This window comes from Ylistrum balloti, unplaced genomic scaffold, assembly GCF_031769215.1.
Source record: "Ylistrum balloti isolate Yb309-2 unplaced genomic scaffold, AGI_CSIRO_Ybal_v1 Utg370630, whole genome shotgun sequence".
Taxonomy (NCBI): Eukaryota; Metazoa; Mollusca; class Bivalvia; order Pectinida; family Pectinidae; genus Ylistrum; species Ylistrum balloti.
Genome location: NW_026782385.1, coordinates 45,565 through 68,331, shown reverse-complemented (window position 1 = coordinate 68,331; position 22,767 = coordinate 45,565). Strand labels below are relative to the sequence as shown.

The window sequence follows — 22,767 nt, the reverse complement described above, 5'->3', positions numbered from 1 at the left end:
ATGTCACATTTCTTTCTTGGATTGACAAGGTTTAACATGGTGGGTGTTGTCGAATAAGCAGAAGACGCTTACTCTTCTGGAACTTATGGCCTCTTTCAGGAGTCTCCATTTAAACCATTCTTTTGTACATATTTCACCCGAGTTTGATTGGATTTGAGATTGGATTATGATTGTGTTGACATGGTTGTATTTTCACTTTTTATTTTGCTTCCCATTAAATCCATTATCAGGATATATTCACAGGAGTAGAAATACAGTCTGGACCACAGGACAATAACATGACATCATTTTGGCGCCATATTGACTGACTGATGTTATGCCAACGCATTGCACATTGCCTCAGATAACACGCATTATAGCCTTATATCATTTAGCTGATCTTCAGACAATGCTTTTCCAAATCAAAACACTGATAATAAGATCATATCCGAAGTGTAAATTTAACTAATGAATGTCGGTCAGATTGTATTCATTGTCAATATGAATGCAATGCGAGTGAGAGTTAGATAGAATGGCATCCATAGGGACGTCATGATTATTTATCTGGCATTCAGATTTCATTAATATTGAAAATAAATATAATCTGAACGATGTTCAATGGTAAATAATAACTGTATGATATGCATGTCTTGTCCTGCGTTTATTTTGTTACACATCTCTATGATTTTACCTCAATACTGAAAATAACGAATGATAAAAACAAATTAATTAACATTATTGTATTGGAAAATTAAATTAAATATCAGTTTCATTACTGAGATATGTATGCATGTAATGTATGATGATAAATAATGAAATGCCGAATGAACACTACAAATTCTTTTTTTTTTTTCAATTTGAAATGTTCATCAGAAATTGGTATTTTCATTATTCACTAGCAGCAGTTTGATATACAAGAGGTAGACTGCCCCTAAATCATTCATCTGGTATTTCACAGGTAAAAGTTTCCCTTCAGCGTATACACCCGAAGTGGTCTTAATCCAATATGACTAAAACAATTTCAAACACCGGTAAGTTTATAAGACTTAAAACTATATAACCGTCTGGTTAAATATAAGATGTTTGCGTGTTGGTCTTTGAGATAAAGTCGTTGGGAGGAACGACTGACACCGGACATAATATGGACTTTGCACCAAGGCAAATACTGGGCACTTTTAGCTCCCAAAAGAAGACAAATGAAAACCAGTATCTGATGTGTGCTCTTACAATATAACTTCTATAATGGCTTATTGATTGGCTTTAATGATACAAGGAAGAATTTCATGGTTATTTTAAATTACAATTGTAATATGAAAGAATTGTAGTGCGGTTAGTCTCCTCTCAAAGTAAGTTATAAGATGCGTTTAGTGAATGACATGATTAATCAATATTAAAGTTTATTTACTAGTCCATTTAAACCAAACCCGTCACATAAAATATTCTGCTATCAGGTACTTCTTAAAACACATGAAAACAATAGCTAGACCGATCTGTAAACCTACTGGTATTTAAACACTTTCTGCTTTAAAGGTGAGCGTCAAAATCAAGATTTTGTGTTAGCTTAACACATTAAAGAAATAAGTTGAAAATGACGTCATTATTAAATATCCCCTGGTAACATCTTCCATATCATGGAATCATTATGTCCATAATAAGTTATACATATCAAAGATATAGACAGAAGACATGAACATGTAAATGACTTGAACAAATAACAATGGATATGTACACATTTTATAACATTTAAATAGTTTTATCTCATTCATGCATGAGGAAACTTCAGCAGATGTTACTTTTGCTTCAATGCAGGAACTTTTGATACCACAATATTATGACCGTAGAGAAATAAATAACGGATTTACTATGATATAAACACATTGGCTAAAACACTAGCATTTCGCAATGTTGTAAAAATGAAACGTCATATTAAGACAGTAACGATCAAACAAATTAGAATAAATGCTGGTCTGTTCATACTTTTCTCTTATTCACCGGAACACCTTTCGTTTATGTGTTGGCGTCGTAATAACGCTGATAATCTGTGGTGCTCTGGAAACAAAAACACAAATCTGAAAGTCTAGAAATAATTGAAATTATCTTTAGCGATTCTTCAACGAAAAACAACAGGGAAATACCAACAAGCTATGGTAAGATTTACACGTAGACTCATGAACAAGTACAAGAAGAATAAGACCAGACTCTTGTCAATCCAAATAATATAGCAAAACATAAATGTTAAGACATAATCAGCACAAGCTTTAGAATTGTATTGCATTAGCGCGTTGTCGATTGAATAAGGGACACATACAAGTGAAGAAAAAATAGAATCAGCACACGCTTAATGGGAAAGATATCTACTCTATTAAAATTAAAAACAGTGGTAATTATCAGCAATGTATTAAGTTATTATAAGAAATTTCACCTCGATAAAAGTTGGCGCACCGTATAAACGAGCATCTAGATGTCTCGGTCCTTGATCCATGAGAAAAGCAGCTAAAATTTGAAAGTGAAAAATATGTACTTAATGGAAAAAATATCAAAAGCTTTCTTTTGATATCTCCTTAATATTCGGTTATTGGAGTAACAACATTTTGATCACGTACCATGAAAAAGACATGATATGCATTTCAATCTTTGTTTACAATAAGATACTGACATTGTGTCTGATTGTCCATGCTATAGTGCGCTGACAGTATACACTTCTTGTACGCTCTGGTCATGTCAAACATCTTCCAGTAAGTGTTTACATCAGTGTCAGCTATAGCTGTATTGTAAATTTTAACCTGTTGATAAAAAACATTTGTGATCATAATGCCACCTTATTCAAGGAACGAAACAATATCTTTTGCATGAAATAAAATGACATTAGGTACACATAAGAGATTGTTGATGAAAACAACATTGGAATCTAGTCTCTGGTGTTCATACTCCGAGGTGAATAACGTCTTTTGATAGAAAAAATTAAAGTTAGATGTACCAAACAAGTGAATAAAAAGGGAACTGTGGGTATTTACTTTCAAACACGAGTTTAAAGCTTGAACTCAACATAAGCGTAATTGCAATAAAACATCAAATAAAATGTCATGTTATTGGTTGTTGTTGGCAGGTAAGTGGTCATAACATTACCTCGTCCATTAAGCCATTGAAGAAGCTTTCTCCGTCTTTTCCTAGATACAGGATGTCACTCGTGTTCTAAAATGATAAAGTCTCAATTCAGTGACTGCAGGAAAAAATCATGAGCATTTTCTATCGTTTAATTGTTCCATCTTACAATAATCATTTCTACTAGACTTATGAATAACACAACGCACGTGTTGGTGACAAAGCAAATAAATATATATCCACTTCACTCTAAAATGTTTTATTTATCAGTAGGTACATTGAGATTTGTTACAGATTTGTGGTGCGTTCTCCACATATATTCGTGCTATTGATATGCTACATAGAACGATTTATCGGGAAACTCTGAACACGCACCAAAATAACAAAATAAAAAAAAAAACTTACTGTATGTCGGTACCTATCTGGTCAAATCCAGGAAAAACTGTTTTTATCAACGACCCAGAATACAATTACAAATAAATGGATTACGGATTACGATAAGAAGAGTTTAATATCTTAGTCCTTCCTTATCTGGTGTTGATTGTGATTCAATTAAGTTGGGCAACCGTACATTAATTTAACAAACCCATGTAAGCGTCAGTATCCCATTTAATCTTCTATCTTGTGTGGATAAGCTGTTTGTGCCGTCCACATACAGCGTCACCTGGTTATCTAAAAAGCAAAAAGGCATTACCAATGTGCAGAAAGACTGCATAGAGTGATTAAAGAAATCAGGTCACAGAAGCCTTATCAGCAAGGGATTAAGGTAATTAGTGTACCAACCAAGTTTTATCATAATCCTACCAGTTTTTCAAAAAAAATCATGCGGAAAGCAGCATGCGAGAGTAATTAAAGAAATCAGATATTCAGGTCTCAGCCTCATTAAACATGTGCAGAATTGGACGTTAAAGGAATTTGAGTTAAGAAAAGGAAGGTGTTAATCCAGTTTAGAATGAGGTATGGTGGAGTGAAAAATTAAATGTTGAAGTTTTATCAAGAGTTCTTTGGAGTTCTTTAAAATCCACATACTATTAATTTCACCTATGGAGTAAACAGTATCACAATAGGACTAAGGTTTGTTTAAACAGCTAGACGAGCCAACAATAAAACGTTGTTCACATGGATTCTTGTGAAGGTAAGAGATCAAACATAAACAGGGGAGGTCCGTAACATTACAGATAATATGCAATCTAAATGATTGTAATTCCAAAGCATTGTCAGCCACTATTTCTTCTTCGGAAAGATTTATAAAGTACAGTTGAGGTTCCTTCATTATCAAACAGCTCTGAGTTTTCTTTCTTCTTTTATACAGAAAATATAATAATGTTTGTAGACAAAGATAAAGTGACTGGACGCCTTATCTGCAAGAAACATAACACACCTGTCATGTAAATCTAGAAGTGTTGATTTAACATATGTACCGAGGAAAGATGACCTGTGTTTTGTTTTCATTTTAGATTTCAATCTGCAAAATTCTTTTAAGAATGATGGACCAAATGAAATTAATACAATCAGAACGAGAACATGGTGACTTCACTCTGCAATGTGTATCACAATCATGATATTAAGAAAATCGTTTCATATGCATATATTTATATATAGAATGTAGATTTATGATAAAAACATAGCTACGTACATTGAGCGTTATAAACTGTCATTAAATGTGTCCACGTGTCTGCCATAATTACTCTTATACCGTCGATGATGCTAGCTCCAATTTTTACATGAAATGTACTGCTGTCAACATATAGGCACATGTCAGAAGAGGAAGAGCATATGATTGGTTGTTTGGTGTTGAGAGCAGTCGCTGACAAGTAGACCCATGCCTCAAGTGTGAAACTAGAAAAGATCCATTACATGTTTATTTTAACATTTTTATAAAGTATTTTGTTAATAAGTATATCTTATCGATATAATAGTTATAGTCTATTAGCTAACGATATTTGCAGACAAATAGCTATCTTAGGGATTAGAAAACAAGCTTGGCATTCATGTTGATTCTTCTCCCAAGAGCTATGGCGAAAGTGCAATGTACCATTGTCTTGTAAAGCATATCGAGGCAACGTGTTATCACAAGAATGTGAGAATGAAATGGGCCGTTTTGTACATCACAATCTAAGGAATGGACTTAACGGATTCTGTAGTGATAGCCATGTACCATGGCGAATTATATAGGGATGAATTCTGACTACCGACCTCGATATTCAGATCCCTCGAGGAAGCAAATTTACAAATATTTTGTCCAAAAATACATTGGGCATTGTAGGTTACTGCGACCATTTATATCAAGGCTATATTCAGTAAAATGTTTCCGAAATTTAAAATATACCAACAATAGCAATACTTACCTGCTGTCAATGGATAATACCGAAAGAGTCCCTATTTCACCATATGTACTTCCGTTAAACTGCAGAGCTGTATTCAGTCTGAAAAAATCAGATGAAATTCAGACTGAATACTGCCTCATCGAGATGGGAAAGGTATGAATCATCAAATCTTGTATCCTTATCAACCATACCAAGATTGATTCAGAAAAATAATAAACGAGAAAACATTCATATTAATTGCGTTGGTCACCGTATGTAGAATGCGTTCATATAATGTTAATATATGTACCTTTTAGTACAGCGATACTGGAGGTTGAGCCAGTGTGACCCCGTCTGGTTATAGGAAAACACACCAAGTCGGCCGCCTTGTATCGATGTGTCAAAGACATGGCCGGAGTCCACTATGTTCTTGTCTCCTTGGTCAACTCGTACTCTAGATAAGCAATATTTTACAGGGAAGATGTGAAAACACCAACGAGATGACTTAGTTTTTAAATAACTGTAAGTATATATGTCGAAGTGGAACCTCGTGGTTTCTATTACAAACTACAAATAAGTTAAAATTTTGACCGATGCTGTTATCAAACAATATATTTGTAAAGTGATTTTCAGTTTTACTTGGAATTAAAGGCACTGTAGGAAGCTAGTTAAGAAGTACCTCTTGTCTGTTAGATGGCACAACATAATAGCGATTTTTTTTTTCAATTCTCTTCAGATATTTTGCTTACTTAAAAGTTCAGGAATGCTTGGAGAGATATTTTCAAGTAGGGTACTATTTAAGCAAATGTGTGCAAATCAGTGAGAGTAAATCAACAGAGAATGTTTGAAGCAGAAGACGCTTACTCTTCCAGAACACCTGTTCTTATACTATTTGTACTTTTTCAGACGTGTAATTTTTTCTTTTGTTTATATTTTGCCATAGTTTCATTTGAATATGAGTTTGTATTATGATTATGTTGATATGTTTGTCTTTTCCTGAAGTTTTCTGTATATAAAGTGTGCTTGTAGGCGTGTAGTGTCGGGCTCTTGTGTTGAGTCATGATGTTTCAGTGCGAAAGCACAACATAAATTCGTATGACAGTGTACCAGAAGACGTCTACATAAGACTGAAGATGAGTCCATCAGAAAAAAGGATTGTTTAACATTACCTAAGAAGTCCAACCGATGGACTATGCTCCATTGTCCATTTGTAACTCTGATACAGTTCCCAGCCAGTCAAGTTTGGATCTTGCCAAAGCAGCGTTTTAATCGAGGAAGTATCACAGCCATGATATAAAGCAAATGCGTACGATATTCCAGGAGCAGTTCCTGAGTCTACTAACTGAAAATGAACGATTTAACAATGATAGAAGTATATCAAATTAATCCTTCTAGCTTTTTGGAATATATTACGGAAATATCAAGAAGACAATACCGACATGTCACCAGAATCTTGGTTCAAACTCAACAATGATGAAAATAAAACGGATGATCCTAAAAAGTACAAGTAGGAGGATACCATATGTTCCGGAAGAGTAAGCGGCTTTAACTTTATCGAACAACACTCACCTTGTAAATTAGTAAGTGAAATCGACAAGTACAATGCTAGTATTTAATGAAATCGCAATATATATACAAATTTCAACCTTATTTAACTTCAGTCAAATAGTGTTAACAGTTAAGCATAGTACATGTGTGTAAAGCAGGTTTAATTAAAACTTTGAAAATGAATTGAGAATTAACAACAATAGATGATTTTAGCAACACAATAGGAACATAACGTGATCATGCAATAATCCATGATTTCATGAAATAGTATTTATATATATGCCGAGAAGTTACCCATATTTGGACGCCTTTAACATCTCCACGGTCCTGAAGGTTAAAGTACTTATGTCTCCAGGTGAAAAGATAATACTTCCGGTTACTTTGATAACCCAATATAAACCCGATAACACCGTAGCCTTCGTTATTATCGACAAATGTAGTTCCCGTGAGAATTACATGGCCAAATATCTGCTCCCCTGTAAAACACAAAAACGAAAACGGAAATAAGTTACAAACAAGGTCTTTATAACAAATGGTTTTATATTATATCATATCATTACAGCAAAGGAATTTCATTACGATACTGGATATATTAAATCAAGGAATAATAAACATAGGAAACAAGTTCTTATATCACAACCAGTAGAAGATTTCAATGTTACGTTTCGATGACTACACGGTCACCTTCATCAGACAAATGCTAATTGTGTACTATAACTGACGTTATGTACGAGATGGTAAGGCATCGATCATTTTTTTCAGCTGTTTTAGTGATATAACACTAGAAATTCATTGTAAGTGCTTTAGTTTCGACAGATCTTGTTTGATCTGACAGGATGTCGGTAAAGTCTGTGGTCCACAGAGTCAGGTTTCACTGTATATTTATAAGTATGATAGAATACAGATATTTTTTTCAAAAGGGAAAATATCGATTTAGTCTGTCAAAATATAAAATTATAAATCATATTTAATAAACGGGAAATTCTGTTTTTCTTTTTAATACATAGTAATGGGAAAGTAGTAAAATGTCGATCTAATCAAATGTCTCCGAAAAGAAGGAAACATCACATGTATCATTGTACTAACTGCTCAAAAACTTAGTGGGGAAAAAAAGACCGTAAGTCTTTATAAAATTGATATTTTTTGATATATTACAGACCAAAGTTTTAAAATGTAATCATACTTTCTTGATAACGTTTCGAATAAAATGTTTGTGTAAGCAAGAATTGATATCTTGGAGAAATGTCTAATGAAAGGAACTTTCTCATAAACAAAAAGTATTTTTGCCATCATAACTGATGAACACTTTATGATCATTGTATCGAAAAACAAAAGCTTTCATCCTACTCAGTAGCTAAATTTTCTTTATATATAATTCATAACAAATCCAGACATCTACTTTCAAAATGAATGTGAATAGATACTTGATACAAGGCATTTAGATAGAAAAAATATAATTTGGAGACTAACTATGGAAAGGAAGGAGAAAGGAAGAATATGTTTGCTGTGGCTTTATATATCACTTGCCATTTTAGATCAATATGTTCATGTAATAGACGTAGATCACTTACTGATTCACTTATTGAAAAAAAGTTTTTCAAAAATCCAAAACCTTCGCTCACATCCATAAAACAAAATCGATTATCTACGTACCAATCAACGCCACTGGTTTCATAGTTGACTTTAACTGAAGAATGTGCCTGCCATTACCCAAAACCATCCAATCAGGAGACTGTTCTGTGGTCCATGCGGGATTGAGGTCCAATGAGAAATAGCGCGAGAATGTCGAATTTGCAATGTTTCCATTCAAAGGACAAACATCCTCGATGTCTGGTGTTCCATCAGAGTCCATATCTTGTCCACAGGCATCACCCCTGCTCTTGAAGCCTATGACAACAGTAATTAAAAGCCCTTATTTTATTTTTTCCTGACGTTGAATGAAGTCTGCATACGGTATTTTTTATGCCACCTTTGCTCAGTTGACACAAAAAGAAATATAGTTTATATGCATATAAATCATAAAAGTAGCTACTAGTCAACATAGCTTAAGATGATATTAAAAAAAAGCAATATCCTTATGATAAAACACTAACATCTATCAACACTATTTATACTAAATTTAATATTTTTTGATGTGGTATTATAATTGTTACTTAGATATTCTGAATCAAGGCTATTAGAATTATCATCAACATATTCTCAATTGTGCTTGACCAGTTCTTACCATGCAGCCTTTCCTGTGCTGGGTTAACAACATAAACACAGTTGTCAGCGTCGTTAAGAACACCATCGCCATCGATGTCGTCATCACAGCTATCCCCTTATAATATTAATTATGATGCAAGTGATGTTAATGTTAATGGCATTTGCAATGTAGAAATACATTTAAGTTCTGCGAACAGGTATACGTACATGCTAATTGCACTGCATTCATTTTAGCTTATAGTTCGGTTGTATTTACATGTAAAATACCATGAAAAAGTATTTAACAGAAAAAGGCAAATGTTTAGCGATAAAATAAGTCACAAAACGTAGCCATTAAGACATCTACAAATGAGAGCAATTTCTAAATCATAGTTTTAGACTATGACGGTAAAATACCTACCGATTCCGTCGCTATCAGTATCGGTTTGTACAGAGTTGGGAAAATTTACACAGTTGTCAAGATTGTCCATTACACCATCGCCATCACTGTCAGACAAGTGCAGTTAGTAAACATTTGTTTTTGTTTTTCTAATACATAAAATTCTTTTGACGAAAATTAATCGATCAGTCAAAACTTACAGACTAGGTTTGATATTTCCTTCTTTATTTCAACTGCATACAACTTAAGTATTGTGTTGTAACTGTAGATGCTTAGTACCGCAGTGTCACTCATGCAATCATTATTTTTATGATACAAAATTTAATGCAAGTCATACGGACCATTTCAGCCTCCTCTTTAAGTTTTGTAAAGATTTCAAATCTCATGATTTTGTTACGTGTCAGAATAAGCGATAATTCTTCAATCACCTGTCCTGTCCATCACAGTCATCACCAACGCCATTCTGATTTGTGTCTGTCTGTGCAACGTTTGGTATGTCCCTGCAGTTATCACATTTGTCTCCCATAGTGTCACCGTCCATGTCCATTTGATCTGTAATTGTATCAGTATGGCTTTAATTACTCCGGAGAAATTCTTGTTATCATCTTACATTTTTTTATACATTTATATACCTAGAACGCTGATACAGACACAAACCTAAAATTGGTAATTAAATGAACGCTATATATGTCAATCTTTATTAGTAAGCAAAGACGACAATAAAATGAAATAGATGTGAATATGGAATTGAATATTTATATGAAATATTTTCGCATTTAACATACATGTTTGCGTCATTTAAAACACCAGACAGGGAACTATATAATCATCTATCTGTATGAATATAATATCATGTTTTCTTAAAGGGATATTTTCATCGTTCCCTCTTTCATTTTATCACAGGCAAAGATTTGCTAACAACTTTTATGATAGCAAATACCATTCATCATCGAGACTTACCGACATTAGCCTTATATGGGCAGTTATCAAATCCGTTCAGGATGCCATCGCCGTCTATATCGTCATCGCAAACGTCTCCTAACCCGTCACCGTCGACGTCAGACTGGTCATAGTTGACGTCATCCATACAATTGTCACACTGGTCACCGCTACCGTCTCCATCTGTATCTTCTTGTCCTCTATTGGCTACATATCGACAGTTGTCCTGTAATTACCGAAATATTTCAATGATAGATAACAATGTCGACACTTCCATTAGTTTAGACATAATTTCGAGCCTTTTAGTATTAAACAGCTTTGATTATTGTAAAGCAATATATTGTTTCCGGCTGTGTAATGAGAGGTAGTAGAACTCTAATGGCTTACATAAACATCGTCGAGATATTGAGATTTAAACTAAGGTTTTTTCTGAGTGTTTCAAATGCAGATGATGAAATGCGTTTATTTGCGTTTACACAACGTGATACAAAAACCTTATGTTAAACCTTTATCCTGCTAAAATATCATATTATGATAATAGAATTTTAAAATGTCAGAATATCTTCCCGAACAAAATCATCATGAATATCATTAAATTTTTCATTTTGTTTGTTTTTTGTTCTTGTTTTTCAAATGAAGATTTTAAAAAATTCCTTATTAGTAAAAGTATTGAATTCGTTTTCGTAATTGTTTTGGTATGATAATCAAATGTTATAGCTGTGTTACTTCTTCATCGACGATGTAATCATTGTCATCATCATCGTCACACACATCGCCAACACCGTCGCCGTCGTTGTCCTCCTGACCTACATTTGCCAAAAATCGACAATTGTCCTGTAAATTAATGGATGACAATTAGAAAAAAATACAACGTTAACGTAATTAAAATGTGAATTATGCTTGACGTCTAATAGTAAAGTTCAGCCCACTCATTGTGCTATTTTGAAACCGTTATGTTTCTTCTCTGTCTTACAAGTGTCCTTTAGAAAGACAATATCCTAAGACGTTGTTTAACCTGCTTTTTCTTGACATTTACGATTTCTTGTATTATTAAAATATTTCTATGCTATAAGTGATACAATCATACACATGATTTTGTTGCACTGACGCACTGTCAGTTCAACATGAATATCAACTTTCGGTTCATTTATCTCGAAAACACCGAGATTCATTTTTTCCTACTAAAAGCAAAATGGCCTTCATTTGGCAGTCTTCTGCATATACCACATTGACAATGATTGCCTTTTTGTGGTTTTCAAGTGTATTCATGTAACCCTGGTGAGTACTAGCCGATATATCCGGCTTGTCTATAGAGAACTTATACTCCAAATAATCCAGGGGTTCCGGGTTCGAATAAAGCTAGTGGACGTATTATAATAACTAATGACCTCTGTTATATTCATAAAGATAAACAATGATAGTGTTATGTTTGGATTGATACGATAAAGAAAAGAAATATTCTGAACCAGTCAGCATCAATGTTGCTTAGAAAATTATATATATATATGCAGTGATCTGGTAATGTATTATTTCACCTGAACAAACACACAAAAAGCTAAAATGCTTTCTGTATTTAACTATAGAAGGAACAATATTTTAAGTGTACTTACTGCCAAACAGCTGTCAGAACTGCATGGAATTGTGTCATCTGATATTCCGTCTCGATCAGAGTCTATTCCACACTGAACTCCATCACCTGCCCATCCGTCCCTACACTTTTATCATGCAAAGAATATTGTCTTTATGCATTTCGGTCAGTAATTGCATAATCACGTATTTACATATAACGGTACAGCAATTAAACAACACAAACAATCTTGTTCTAGTTGACATGAAGGTCGATAAAACATTCATTTCAATAAAAGAATAAAAATCGCAGATACTGTGATACAATTATTATTTTCAAGAGCAAAATATCAGCACCTATACTTACGTTACAGCGGTACATCCCCAAACCAAGGTAATAACACTCAGCGTTTTGGTGACAGTTATTATTTCCAAACTGACAGAAGTCACCAATTTTACAGCCTACGACTGGGTTTCCAATATAACCCTCAATGCATTCGCCACAATAGAAACTTCCCTTTAAGGTAAAACAATGTTTGAATTGAACAGTGTTTGTTCACTATATAAAAGCTTCATAATTGCAACATACAAACTTCTCTTGATCACATTGATTTTATGTTATCATACAACATAGAAGATGTAATAACATATCTTATGTCATTTTTATTGAATGCAGTTGTAACGTGCAATACTTATTAATTTCATGTGGAAGAGTACAAATATTAGATCTCGTGTTGTCTGATTTGCAAATGATAAACATAATTTCCTTTTTAAAAGCGGTTTTATGTCCAACGAGAATACGAAAACATTTATCAAATTTCTAGATATAAAGGTGTGATAAATTTCTCGGTTTAACTCGAGACAATCAGAATGCTTTCACTGCATTATTGAAGGGATTGGGGTATTGTCATTTTATTCTGGTGTCACCTTGACTTAAATTGTTGTCATTCCACATTCTTCTACTTTTTCAATGTTATGCATGTAAATCTGGCATCTGCTTTCACTTTACCTCGATTAAAACAATTAGACATTGTAATTTGACTTTGTTAACTATCGATTTTTGTTGGTTTGTTTTGTTTTTATCAATCATCCTCGAAAATATCTCTTTCTATTAACCAATATTACTGAACCCGTCAAAAAATACCGCATGTAAGTAGTTTTAAATATTATTCAAAGGGTCAACCACATCGTTGTGTGAAGCTACTTGTAGCATTACTATTCACTTTGTGTCAAGACTAAAGAGACGAATATAGTTGCAATGTTTCAAAGCTATTACTGCATTGTATGTAACAAATAGTTTGTCATTTTGGTAACGTGCAATTTATCTAACAACAAAACTTACGATTGTGTTGTGACAGTAAGCATTGACGTCACATCCGCCGTTGTTGATCAAACATTCATTGATATCAGTACAGGTTTGGTTTTCGGATGACAATACCAGATTCTGTCTATAGAATGTCCGCCTATGTATGTGTATGGAGAGGGCATCCTCGTAAGTACCCGTGTAACCAAGGGGACACGCCTTACACTGGTAACCAGGTGACGTGTTGATGCACATGCTCTTATCCCAGCAAGGCTCGTAAACTGCACACTAAATTAATTTAAAGACAATCTTGACCAAAAGTGGCAAAGTACAAAGGAAATATATTTCAAAGAACCATTGTATCCAAAGACTGATGGCAACTTAAATGTACAAAAAGTGGCAATCACTTTATAGCACATATGATTGCACAAAAGACATGCAAGTGAAAACATCTTTTAATACAAATCTAGTGAAGTTAACTACATTATACAGATAATTCTTCCCTTTAGAACTTATCCCTGGTGCTTCGGAGAGCCTAAATGTTGAATTAAGCGACCTAGAAAAATCCAAACAGATCAAAAGAAAAACAGTTAAATAGGTAGGTGCAATGACCCCTTAATTTAATCAATTTGATAATTTTCTTATATCTGACCATTTTATAGGAACTTCAAGAACATGTAAAGAATGATGACTAATGATGATAACATGTCGCCCGCGTCAATATGATTATTTCTGTGATAAATGAAGAGAAAAAAATACATAGTATCCTTGTTAATGAAAATTATGTGAAAACGTGTGGTCATCATTAGGATGTAGAGGAGGACTATTCCATTTTTACGTGCTATATAATGTTAATTTGTTGTTGACCAAATGGTTCTTATTTGGAAACATGATGTCAATTTGGGTATTGAGATATTACATGGTAGATGCCATAGATAACCCATAGGATTTTATTCTCCTTAATTCTCATATCTTGCAATGGTCGCCAGGAAAAAAGCTGATAAAAGAATAGGATGTGCTTTACCTCGTCGATGTCATAGCAGTTGGTACCATCACCTGTAAACCCATCTGGGCAAGGAAGACAACTGTGGTTGTATGTATTCGGTCCCGTCTGGTAGTTGTAACATTGTAAAGCTGTGTGACAGGCAGACATACTGGCTAGGCAAGGACAATGCGTGTGCGAGTCACATGCCACGCACGTGCCGATGTCACGATCCAAGTATGCCCTCATTGGACACACGTCACAGCGATCCCGGAAACTGGAAGATGCGTAGCCTGTCGGACAGGGCTTACATGATGACTGACCCTTTTCATCCTGGTAGGTTCCTAATTCACATACCTGGCAACGCTCTGTAAAATACGGATCGTATTTGTTGTCATCAAGTTCATTGATACCCTAGTGATTGTTTGAAATTGGAGTTGTTTTAAAAGTTTTGATCAACCAACCACGAATAAATCTATGATTGGCTAATCAAAGACTTAAGTTTATGAATTCTTGATAATCCCAGGACATGAATGTTACTGATGATGTGGTTAAGCTTTCAATAATATACTTTATTTTACACTCATACCATTATGACAAATTAAGTACAACACATTGGTGTGCTTGATTTTGTATTTTCTGTTGCTGGTGAGATATTGTTTGAAACATTATATTATGAACACAGAAATATTACAATTATTGTTTAGAACTTATATATCATCTTACAAAATACTTTTCAAATATGAAAAAATAGATATCTTTACATGCCTTTCAAAAACATGCATATCTTCTTATGTAATATATACCTCAACCTATCCATTTTTATTGCCATAACTACAACATACACTTTCAATTGTAACAAAACTCCTGAAAAATCAACAGTTTACAAAATTACATACATTTAACAATATTTATGGCATACATGTCATTTGCTGTTATTCATTTTTCCTTCGCGAACATCTACATACGATAAATATAAATAAAAATTACATAAATTGTGTGTAGCTTATACATAAAGCATAAATAATACAAGATTAGTCATATTACATACCAAATGTTCCATCAGAGTATGTTCCTTCCCTACACTGAAATCTCTCGCCTTTACGACATGCATAGCCTGCCTCACAGGGGTAACACTGGTCCGGGCAGTCATCATCAGTACAGTTCACATAGTGGAGTTCTGGGCAGGGAGTTGCATACCCGTTCTTACACAACTATGATATAAGTTAGAAAAATATCACAGCATCTTTATACAGTAGTAAGATCTTGAAATAAGTAACAAATCCACTAAAAGATTTCTAGTGACGAATCAAGATAAGAACTATAAACAAACATACGACATGTTCCCAATTTGACGTTTAGAGAAGTGACACACAGATTAATCCGATTATTGCGAGAACAGCATCGTTTACATCAGCATCGGTGGCAGATATATTACAACAAATAACAATTCAGCTCCATCAAAGTGACCACTTCATATATACTGTTGGAAGAGAACTAAAAAAGTATATTTAAAACCTCCAAACAAATACATCATAAAATAACGACAACAGAGACATAAAAACAGACGAAAAAAAAACTAGAATAAATAACAACGAAAAACAAATAAATAAATGAAAAAGCAAAAAATGCCTACCCAGCCAAGTGGACAGGTGGTACATTCTGAAGCTAGACCAAATGAGTGTTCTGTAGGTGAGCGTCCACATGTGGAGTTAGCTTGCACTGGATCACATCGTCCACATGGTAAAGAGGTACCATCTCCTACACAGTAGTTGGTGGCGGGGCATCGCTCACATGTCGTCCGGTCTGTGGTAAATGAGATGTATTTGAAACAAGGAAAAATATTGACGTGTTTACAGAATTATAATTGAAATACAAATATATGAAACTAGGACTAAATATGTACATAAGAAAGATTAACACGGAGAAAGGGTACAAGAACAATAAGATCATTTGTTCTGGCAGAGTATTCTCTTCTACTTCATCGATGACACCTGCTGTGCAAGTAAGTAATGTGACATTCCCAAATGAGACCAAGGTAAACAACAGTACGATCAAATATATCTAACGAACATCCAACACGTCCAGCTTCCTTTCTCACAAAGAAGAGCAAATTAGCTAAAATCTAACATTCACTTACAGTATTTGAACTGGAATTCAGAACAACCAACGAGTTCTAGACGAAGTCCGACATGATTGTTCCAGGTGAGCGGATGAATCCGGATGAAGTGAGTGACAATTTCTGGATCCAAATTTATGGTAACTATCGTATTTTTATCTGTGTTCCCTTCGAATATCTGTATATATCAATATGTTTAACTACAGTGTATGTCGTTACTAGACAAATTCAATGAACACTTTATTATCAATCCTGCTAATCAAGTGAAATACAATATCCATATTTGCATTATGAAAGTGATATCATCATAATTTGTTTAAGGAAATCAAAATACTTGTAAAAAGACGTAGTTAAATAATATCAATAACCTTAAAAGGTCATAGTCTTATTTTAATGAAAAAATTTTAAAACAGTTTAATAATAATAAAAAATGAAATGAAATAGTTAAATCTAGTGACCCGATCCCTTTTAAAATCTAAAATTTGTTCAGTCATGGATATATAAACTTACCGTGTTACCTGCCTCATTTGTATAATTCACCCACGTGATTCCATCAGTACTGTATGTGATAGCAAAGCTAGTAACCCAGTGATCCTCATCCGCCTGTCCCTGCACCATCAGTTGATTTATTTTATAGGAGGTGTTCAGTGACACTTGTATCCACTGATCTGAGTCCTGTATAGGAGTCCATCCTCCATGAATGCTTCCTAAAGGATCTATAAATGTAGGTTTTAAATTCAAAACTAATTTTATAAAGAGATCTAGTAAGATTGATAAGATTTTTGAAGATAAGATAGCGTATAGCTTAAACGCAAAATCAAAAAAGAAATTAACACAAACTTAATTGCGACGGAATTACGATCACACTTACATGGAATACCAGAAAAATTAAGCCGTGCCCGACAGGGATTGCCCTCATAGGTAAAGGAAGATGCAGTAATGTCTTTCTCTGCGATATGTCCAGATTCCATCCCCAAGAGTTTGTCACATGCTATAAGTAAATCCACAATACCAATTATTATTTTAGTGCTTGCTTGTGCAATATGTAAGTAAATGTAACTTATGAAGTGTCATCTATATATTATTTAATTATAAGTTACGTATTAATTAATTCTGGAAATATTCAGTATTGTACGTTTATCGAAAATACATCGGTTTTTCGTTACGATATATCTAAATGTTGTAGTTGAAGTGATGTGTCACGGACATGTGATAGGTAACACAATTTCTAATTCCCCTTATCCCCTTGATGCCTATAAGTTATATTACATTCTTCGGAGTCTGTACTTTACGAAAGGTTTATGTATTTTATTGCTATCCTCAAAACTTACACTTACACTTGAATTATATCAATACTTATTCATATATATTTATAAACTTAGTGAACATATTCACGGAAACTGCAAAAACAGTTAAATGTTCGCCCGAACAGTTAAAAAAGATCTAGTTTTGTCTGCTAAACTGAAGTCATTTGTGAAGTCCACAACGAATAACGATAGGTATATGATTACTAAATAGGAGTGAAAGTTTTCACGAGTTCATGAATGATTAACGTCTACTGGAACGACAGCATTTCTCTGAATATATACCATATGTTTTATCAACTTGTCTATTAAACTCTTTTTATTTTAAATACGGCATTGTCTATGAAATGTAGCTTGTATTCTTTTAAAGGCACAATAGCGAGGGCTTGTCATGCAAAATGCCTGGTAATTTTTTATTTGGAAAATAAATTTGTGTGAAAGGAAATGATTTGTGATACATTATTTATGTATTTCCCAATTTCATATTAAAAAAAAATGAAAAATATGAAAGAGCCCCAGCTAGGCTTAGAACCCAGTAGTTGTAACAGCACTCACTCGACAGCAGGCGTCACTTCTAGATAAATTATTTGCCTTCATTAAGCGATTACCTAACATTGTCATTCATACAAAACCTATCACGTGGATGTAACACATATATAAGTTCTTCGAGCTGAAAATATCTTTGATCAACAGCCATCAGTTGACGACTAAATATTTCAAATGGGCGCCATCATCTTGTTACACTATAAATGCGCATGACCGTGACCGCAATAGAGGAAGCAGACAACGTTTTAACAGAATAGTTGAAGTATAACGTCATTTTACCCAATTCATGTATTCGTTCTAAAAAGAAATTTGTTTGAAGTTGAGAGACTCAATTAAATTGATAGAAAGAAAAGAGAGTAGTAAGCAATTGATATGAAATTATGCTCGAATTGTTTATCTTTTAAACCTGATCATTTAGAAGCTTTGCAATACTGACTCTTTCAAACGCAAAGGTAATCAATTTTGCGATGGCAGATTGCAAACGACTTGAATTGAAATTTTTAAATGACGAATATTTCGACAAGTAAACCTTGTACATGTATCATGACCTTGTGTGTTTTGATCGTCTAATTAAGCCATGTTGTACTTTGGTAAGATGCGTTATAGTCGCAACGGTCAACAACATAAAATGTCGAATCAAGTGTATAAATATTTAATTTATTATGTTATTCCTTTTCGTTTTATGATAACATGAATGACCATTATTAACCATTATGTTATTACCTAGATGGTATATATAATACCCCGGAACTCTGAACACGAGCTGGCCTGTACTGTTATCCAGTGAGAGCGAGTAATTTGAAGGGCCGAACGTGGCGTCAATCAGACAAGAATTGTCTACCTCAAACGTCATTGTAGCTTTGGACCCCCGAGGTGGAGACCCGCCGTCAATGGCAATGATTGAAAAGCTGAGTAGAGTGGTTTGCGTAAACACTTCATTGAACAGGTCCATGGTTGGGTTGAAATCTAATGAAGGACTGATTAGATATATGAAATTATTAAAAGAAATAGGTCAACAATTAATATATACATATGTTTCGTATCAATTACAAATAATTTTGAAATAAAACATTGAAGCAGAAATAATTGTGCCATATCAATCAAGAGCAGATTTCAGCATAAATGTGAAATATTTGTAATTGTCACAAACACATTCGGAAACCATCCTCGATAGTTCAGGGGTTGCGATCACTTCCGTACTCTTTGCACCCTTTGGAACATGTCATTAAAAAAATTGAAGGCACAAGCGAAGTTATTTGATAGGTGCCAGGACAAAAAAAAAACCCTGTCTAATTACAGGCTAATAAACTCCTTTTAAATTTTGCAAAGGAGTGACCCCCAACTTCAAAGCCATTAAAATATTCCGTTACGTGACCTCGAGATTCTTTTGATGTACATCAAAGAATCAAACTAGTCTGTTTGTCTCGTTCACAAGGTGTCGCACATGGATCTTCAAATTTGTCATGACATATTCCAGGGATGCAGAGAACGATAACGATCGTAGTCCCTGGATGAGGATGAGACAGAAACCATGGCCCGTATTCATGAAACCGTTCTCATGCTCAAGCATGAATTTTGTGCTCAAGCCTTATTTCTTTTTTAAGTTAAAAAATAATAAATAAGGCTGATTTTGCCAAAGATTAAAAACAGTTTGAAAAAGTTTGAAAGGACTTGAAGTCAAAGTCATATTCAATATTTATATTTGACATTTGTGTCATTTTATATGATTTAGGTGAATAATAATAAAAAAAAGTTTCCTTCAGCACAAAATCTATGCTTGAGCATGAGATTGGTTTCGTGAGTACGGGCCCTGATCAATTTAACTAAACGTTCACAGTTGACTTGCGAGTCATGCGACATTCATGAACAATTTGAATGTTGTATTTGAAATGCTTGCACCTTCACATAGATGTTCGACTTACTTTTCAACAATTGAAGAGATGAGGTACATGACGTCACTATTGATACTACTGTCTGCATCGGTTGCTGTAACTTTACCAAAGGGAAGGATTTGCAAGGCGGGATCCCCTTTTAGGTTGAAATTGGTACCATTTACAATGGGGCAGTTGTCATTGATGTCTTGCACGTTTACCTGATAGAGAAAAGTTACATCCTATGATAAAGGCCTCAAACTATTGCAAACAATTATATAGGCCGTCCATTTGTTTTGTTTAAGTCGAAAGTTGACAAAGCTACTAACATGAGAGGTACCACACAATAAAATCGAACATTATATAAAAGAAGATATATATTGATCATCGACGTTAACTTTGGTGCTATTCTTGTATACATATTCATCAACAGGCATTACTCTCATTGGATGATGTTTTGATGTACCTGTTCTATATGTAGCCATAAAGTAATTCTGAAACGATTCATATCTACACATTTATTGACTTATGTATCAAGACGTGTACCCACACAGAACACCACTTGGACCACAATTAAACCTCTTAACAATTTGATAAGCGTTTTAAATTGCATAAAGATTGTTACACGGATGAAAGTATCTGGTATCAGCATTATAAACCATGTATTATTGTGCAAGTTTACATATGTAATAGTTTCGGTACTCATTATTATTGTCAGAAGACAGTAAATGTTATTATATTTTGGTGCCACGGTGGTTGAGTTGTTCAGACGTCTGACTGTTTTTATCACTCGCCCTCCACCTCTAGGTCGAGGCCTAAGTGGGCAGTCGACAGTCTGGGAACTCCGGCTTTCCTCTACCATCCAAACCTGGCACATACTTAAATGATCCCGGCTGTTAATCGGCCGTAATTCAGCAATGAAATAAACCGAACCAAAGTTATAACATTTCTATTATGTTTGTTTTACAGTCTGTTGTCCAATATTTGTATACCTTGACTGTGATTGTCCCGGTAGATGGCGGGGTTTTACCAGTGTCGATGATTTCCATGACTACAGTGTACGAGCTACAAGTCTCATAATCGAGTGACGAGGCAAGAGTGAACAGAGCCACGTCAGTATTGATGATAAATGTCTCTGTAGTGGTATCATTTTCTTCAGGGGTCACCAGGGAGGAGTTCAAGCACTCTGAATATAGAAACTCCAATCTAGACAATCGTAACTTTTGAAATCTAACAGTTTCATCCATTGATGTTCATATCGGCAATATGTCTTATATTTGTGTTATAGCTATCATTTCTGCATCCTTTATTTTAAAAAAATGAATTACACATTATCCTATCAATTAAACACCAACAAGTCCTTAAAATCATAACCAAAACGCAAATTCAATAAAACCTAGGCAAGATATAAATAAAAAGAATATTTACAAATGAAAGTTCCTGAAGAAATACAACTAGTTTTTACAAGGAATCTTACCAACATATGATATGCCATCTACAATGGTGTAGTTTAGAGATGATACATTTGGAGGAATAGCTGCTAGAGAATTTGCTACAGTGTTGTCCAGGATTGTAAAATGTCTTGCTTCATTCCCTGGAAAAATATGATAAGAATAAGTCCTGAGGTTGCGGGATGAATTTTAATTGCATGGAAAAATATACTTATCCATCGATTTCATTAGTGGTAGTTTGGGGGTAAACGTATACTTCAGAAACAAATACGCTTCGTTTCCCCAACATGGAAATAAAAGAATAAGACCATCTTGTTATATACATTCAGTGCACGTCCCAATCATTGCTCCTTTTTGCGTTGATGTTACAGGCTATTTAATGGCTATGCCGTTGGCATTAGTGTTGAAAATGAACTGCATGAGTGTCATTCCGAGATATGATACTTTTACTTGGTGTCTGTCTGCGTTACTGTTCCAGGAATCTACCAATTGTCTCCTTAATTTTATATTTTTTTGCCTTTTAATAATTATCAATTATCATTGGGATCTCATGTGTTTTGGAATATCAAAGCAATTCACATTCGATACTGTAGAGAAAACTCTCTTCGAAACTGATATGGAATAAAAAAGAAAAAAAAGACTGGTGCTTTATAAATTAGCCAAAGCAGGAATACCTTTAATAATGGTGACATTGAAAGAAGGTCCAACGGAGAAAATGTCGGTAAAGTACAGCCGCTGGAGCGTGCCATTGACGTGGAAACCTTCTGTTGGGTTGATGACGTAATCAGCAGGTCGTTCCTCTTGTAGGTCGGTAATGAAATGAATGTTTTCTGTTTGAATGTATAGGCTTGACGAACACGTGAGACGCTCGGCGTGAAATATAGACATACGGTATCGTTCACCCACCTTAGAAATAAAAAGATGTTATTTTGAAGAAGAAGAAGAAGAAGAAGAAGTAGATTTTATTTATATACACATAAATAATTGCATGATTTCTATTCCTTTCGACTTCTGGATAAAATTTTGAGGACATTTAAAAAATGTCATCAACATTTCCAAGTAAAAGACGAAATTGTGAACGTTTTTCTTTTTTTTCTTTCCATACAATGCATGTTTTATCACATTCTAAGACAGATGAAAAAATTATTCATGGTCATTATAATAGGA

General features: G+C 34.1%; 1 protein-coding gene across 1 annotated transcript in view; it reads right to left on the bottom strand.

Annotated features, from left to right (window-relative positions):
- Nucleotides 1-1,986: 1,986 nt before the first annotated feature.
- The window catches only part of LOC132557141 (uncharacterized), a 41,587-nt gene continuing 20,806 nt past the window's right edge, over nucleotides 1,987-22,767 (bottom strand). The window contains exons 32-60 of the mRNA XM_060221631.1: nucleotides 22,275-22,506; nucleotides 21,627-21,743; nucleotides 21,142-21,335; nucleotides 20,201-20,370; nucleotides 19,002-19,255; nucleotides 17,300-17,419; nucleotides 16,939-17,144; nucleotides 16,450-16,606; nucleotides 15,946-16,115; nucleotides 15,361-15,523; nucleotides 14,352-14,677; nucleotides 13,367-13,615; nucleotides 12,392-12,541; nucleotides 11,185-11,292; nucleotides 10,480-10,684; nucleotides 9,948-10,071; nucleotides 9,541-9,626; nucleotides 9,160-9,255; nucleotides 8,589-8,822; nucleotides 7,230-7,411; nucleotides 6,557-6,729; nucleotides 5,698-5,841; nucleotides 5,430-5,507; nucleotides 4,778-4,920; nucleotides 3,668-3,753; nucleotides 3,106-3,171; nucleotides 2,636-2,762; nucleotides 2,402-2,472; nucleotides 1,987-2,028 (exon numbers count right to left, since the gene is read on the bottom strand). Of these exons, the coding sequence (XP_060077614.1) occupies nucleotides 1,987-2,028; nucleotides 2,402-2,472; nucleotides 2,636-2,762; nucleotides 3,106-3,171; nucleotides 3,668-3,753; nucleotides 4,778-4,920; nucleotides 5,430-5,507; nucleotides 5,698-5,841; nucleotides 6,557-6,729; nucleotides 7,230-7,411; nucleotides 8,589-8,822; nucleotides 9,160-9,255; nucleotides 9,541-9,626; nucleotides 9,948-10,071; nucleotides 10,480-10,684; nucleotides 11,185-11,292; nucleotides 12,392-12,541; nucleotides 13,367-13,615; nucleotides 14,352-14,677; nucleotides 15,361-15,523; nucleotides 15,946-16,115; nucleotides 16,450-16,606; nucleotides 16,939-17,144; nucleotides 17,300-17,419; nucleotides 19,002-19,255; nucleotides 20,201-20,370; nucleotides 21,142-21,335; nucleotides 21,627-21,743; nucleotides 22,275-22,506 (4,473 nt within the window). The remainder of the gene's footprint in view (nucleotides 2,029-2,401; nucleotides 2,473-2,635; nucleotides 2,763-3,105; nucleotides 3,172-3,667; nucleotides 3,754-4,777; nucleotides 4,921-5,429; nucleotides 5,508-5,697; nucleotides 5,842-6,556; nucleotides 6,730-7,229; nucleotides 7,412-8,588; nucleotides 8,823-9,159; nucleotides 9,256-9,540; nucleotides 9,627-9,947; nucleotides 10,072-10,479; nucleotides 10,685-11,184; nucleotides 11,293-12,391; nucleotides 12,542-13,366; nucleotides 13,616-14,351; nucleotides 14,678-15,360; nucleotides 15,524-15,945; nucleotides 16,116-16,449; nucleotides 16,607-16,938; nucleotides 17,145-17,299; nucleotides 17,420-19,001; nucleotides 19,256-20,200; nucleotides 20,371-21,141; nucleotides 21,336-21,626; nucleotides 21,744-22,274; nucleotides 22,507-22,767) is intronic.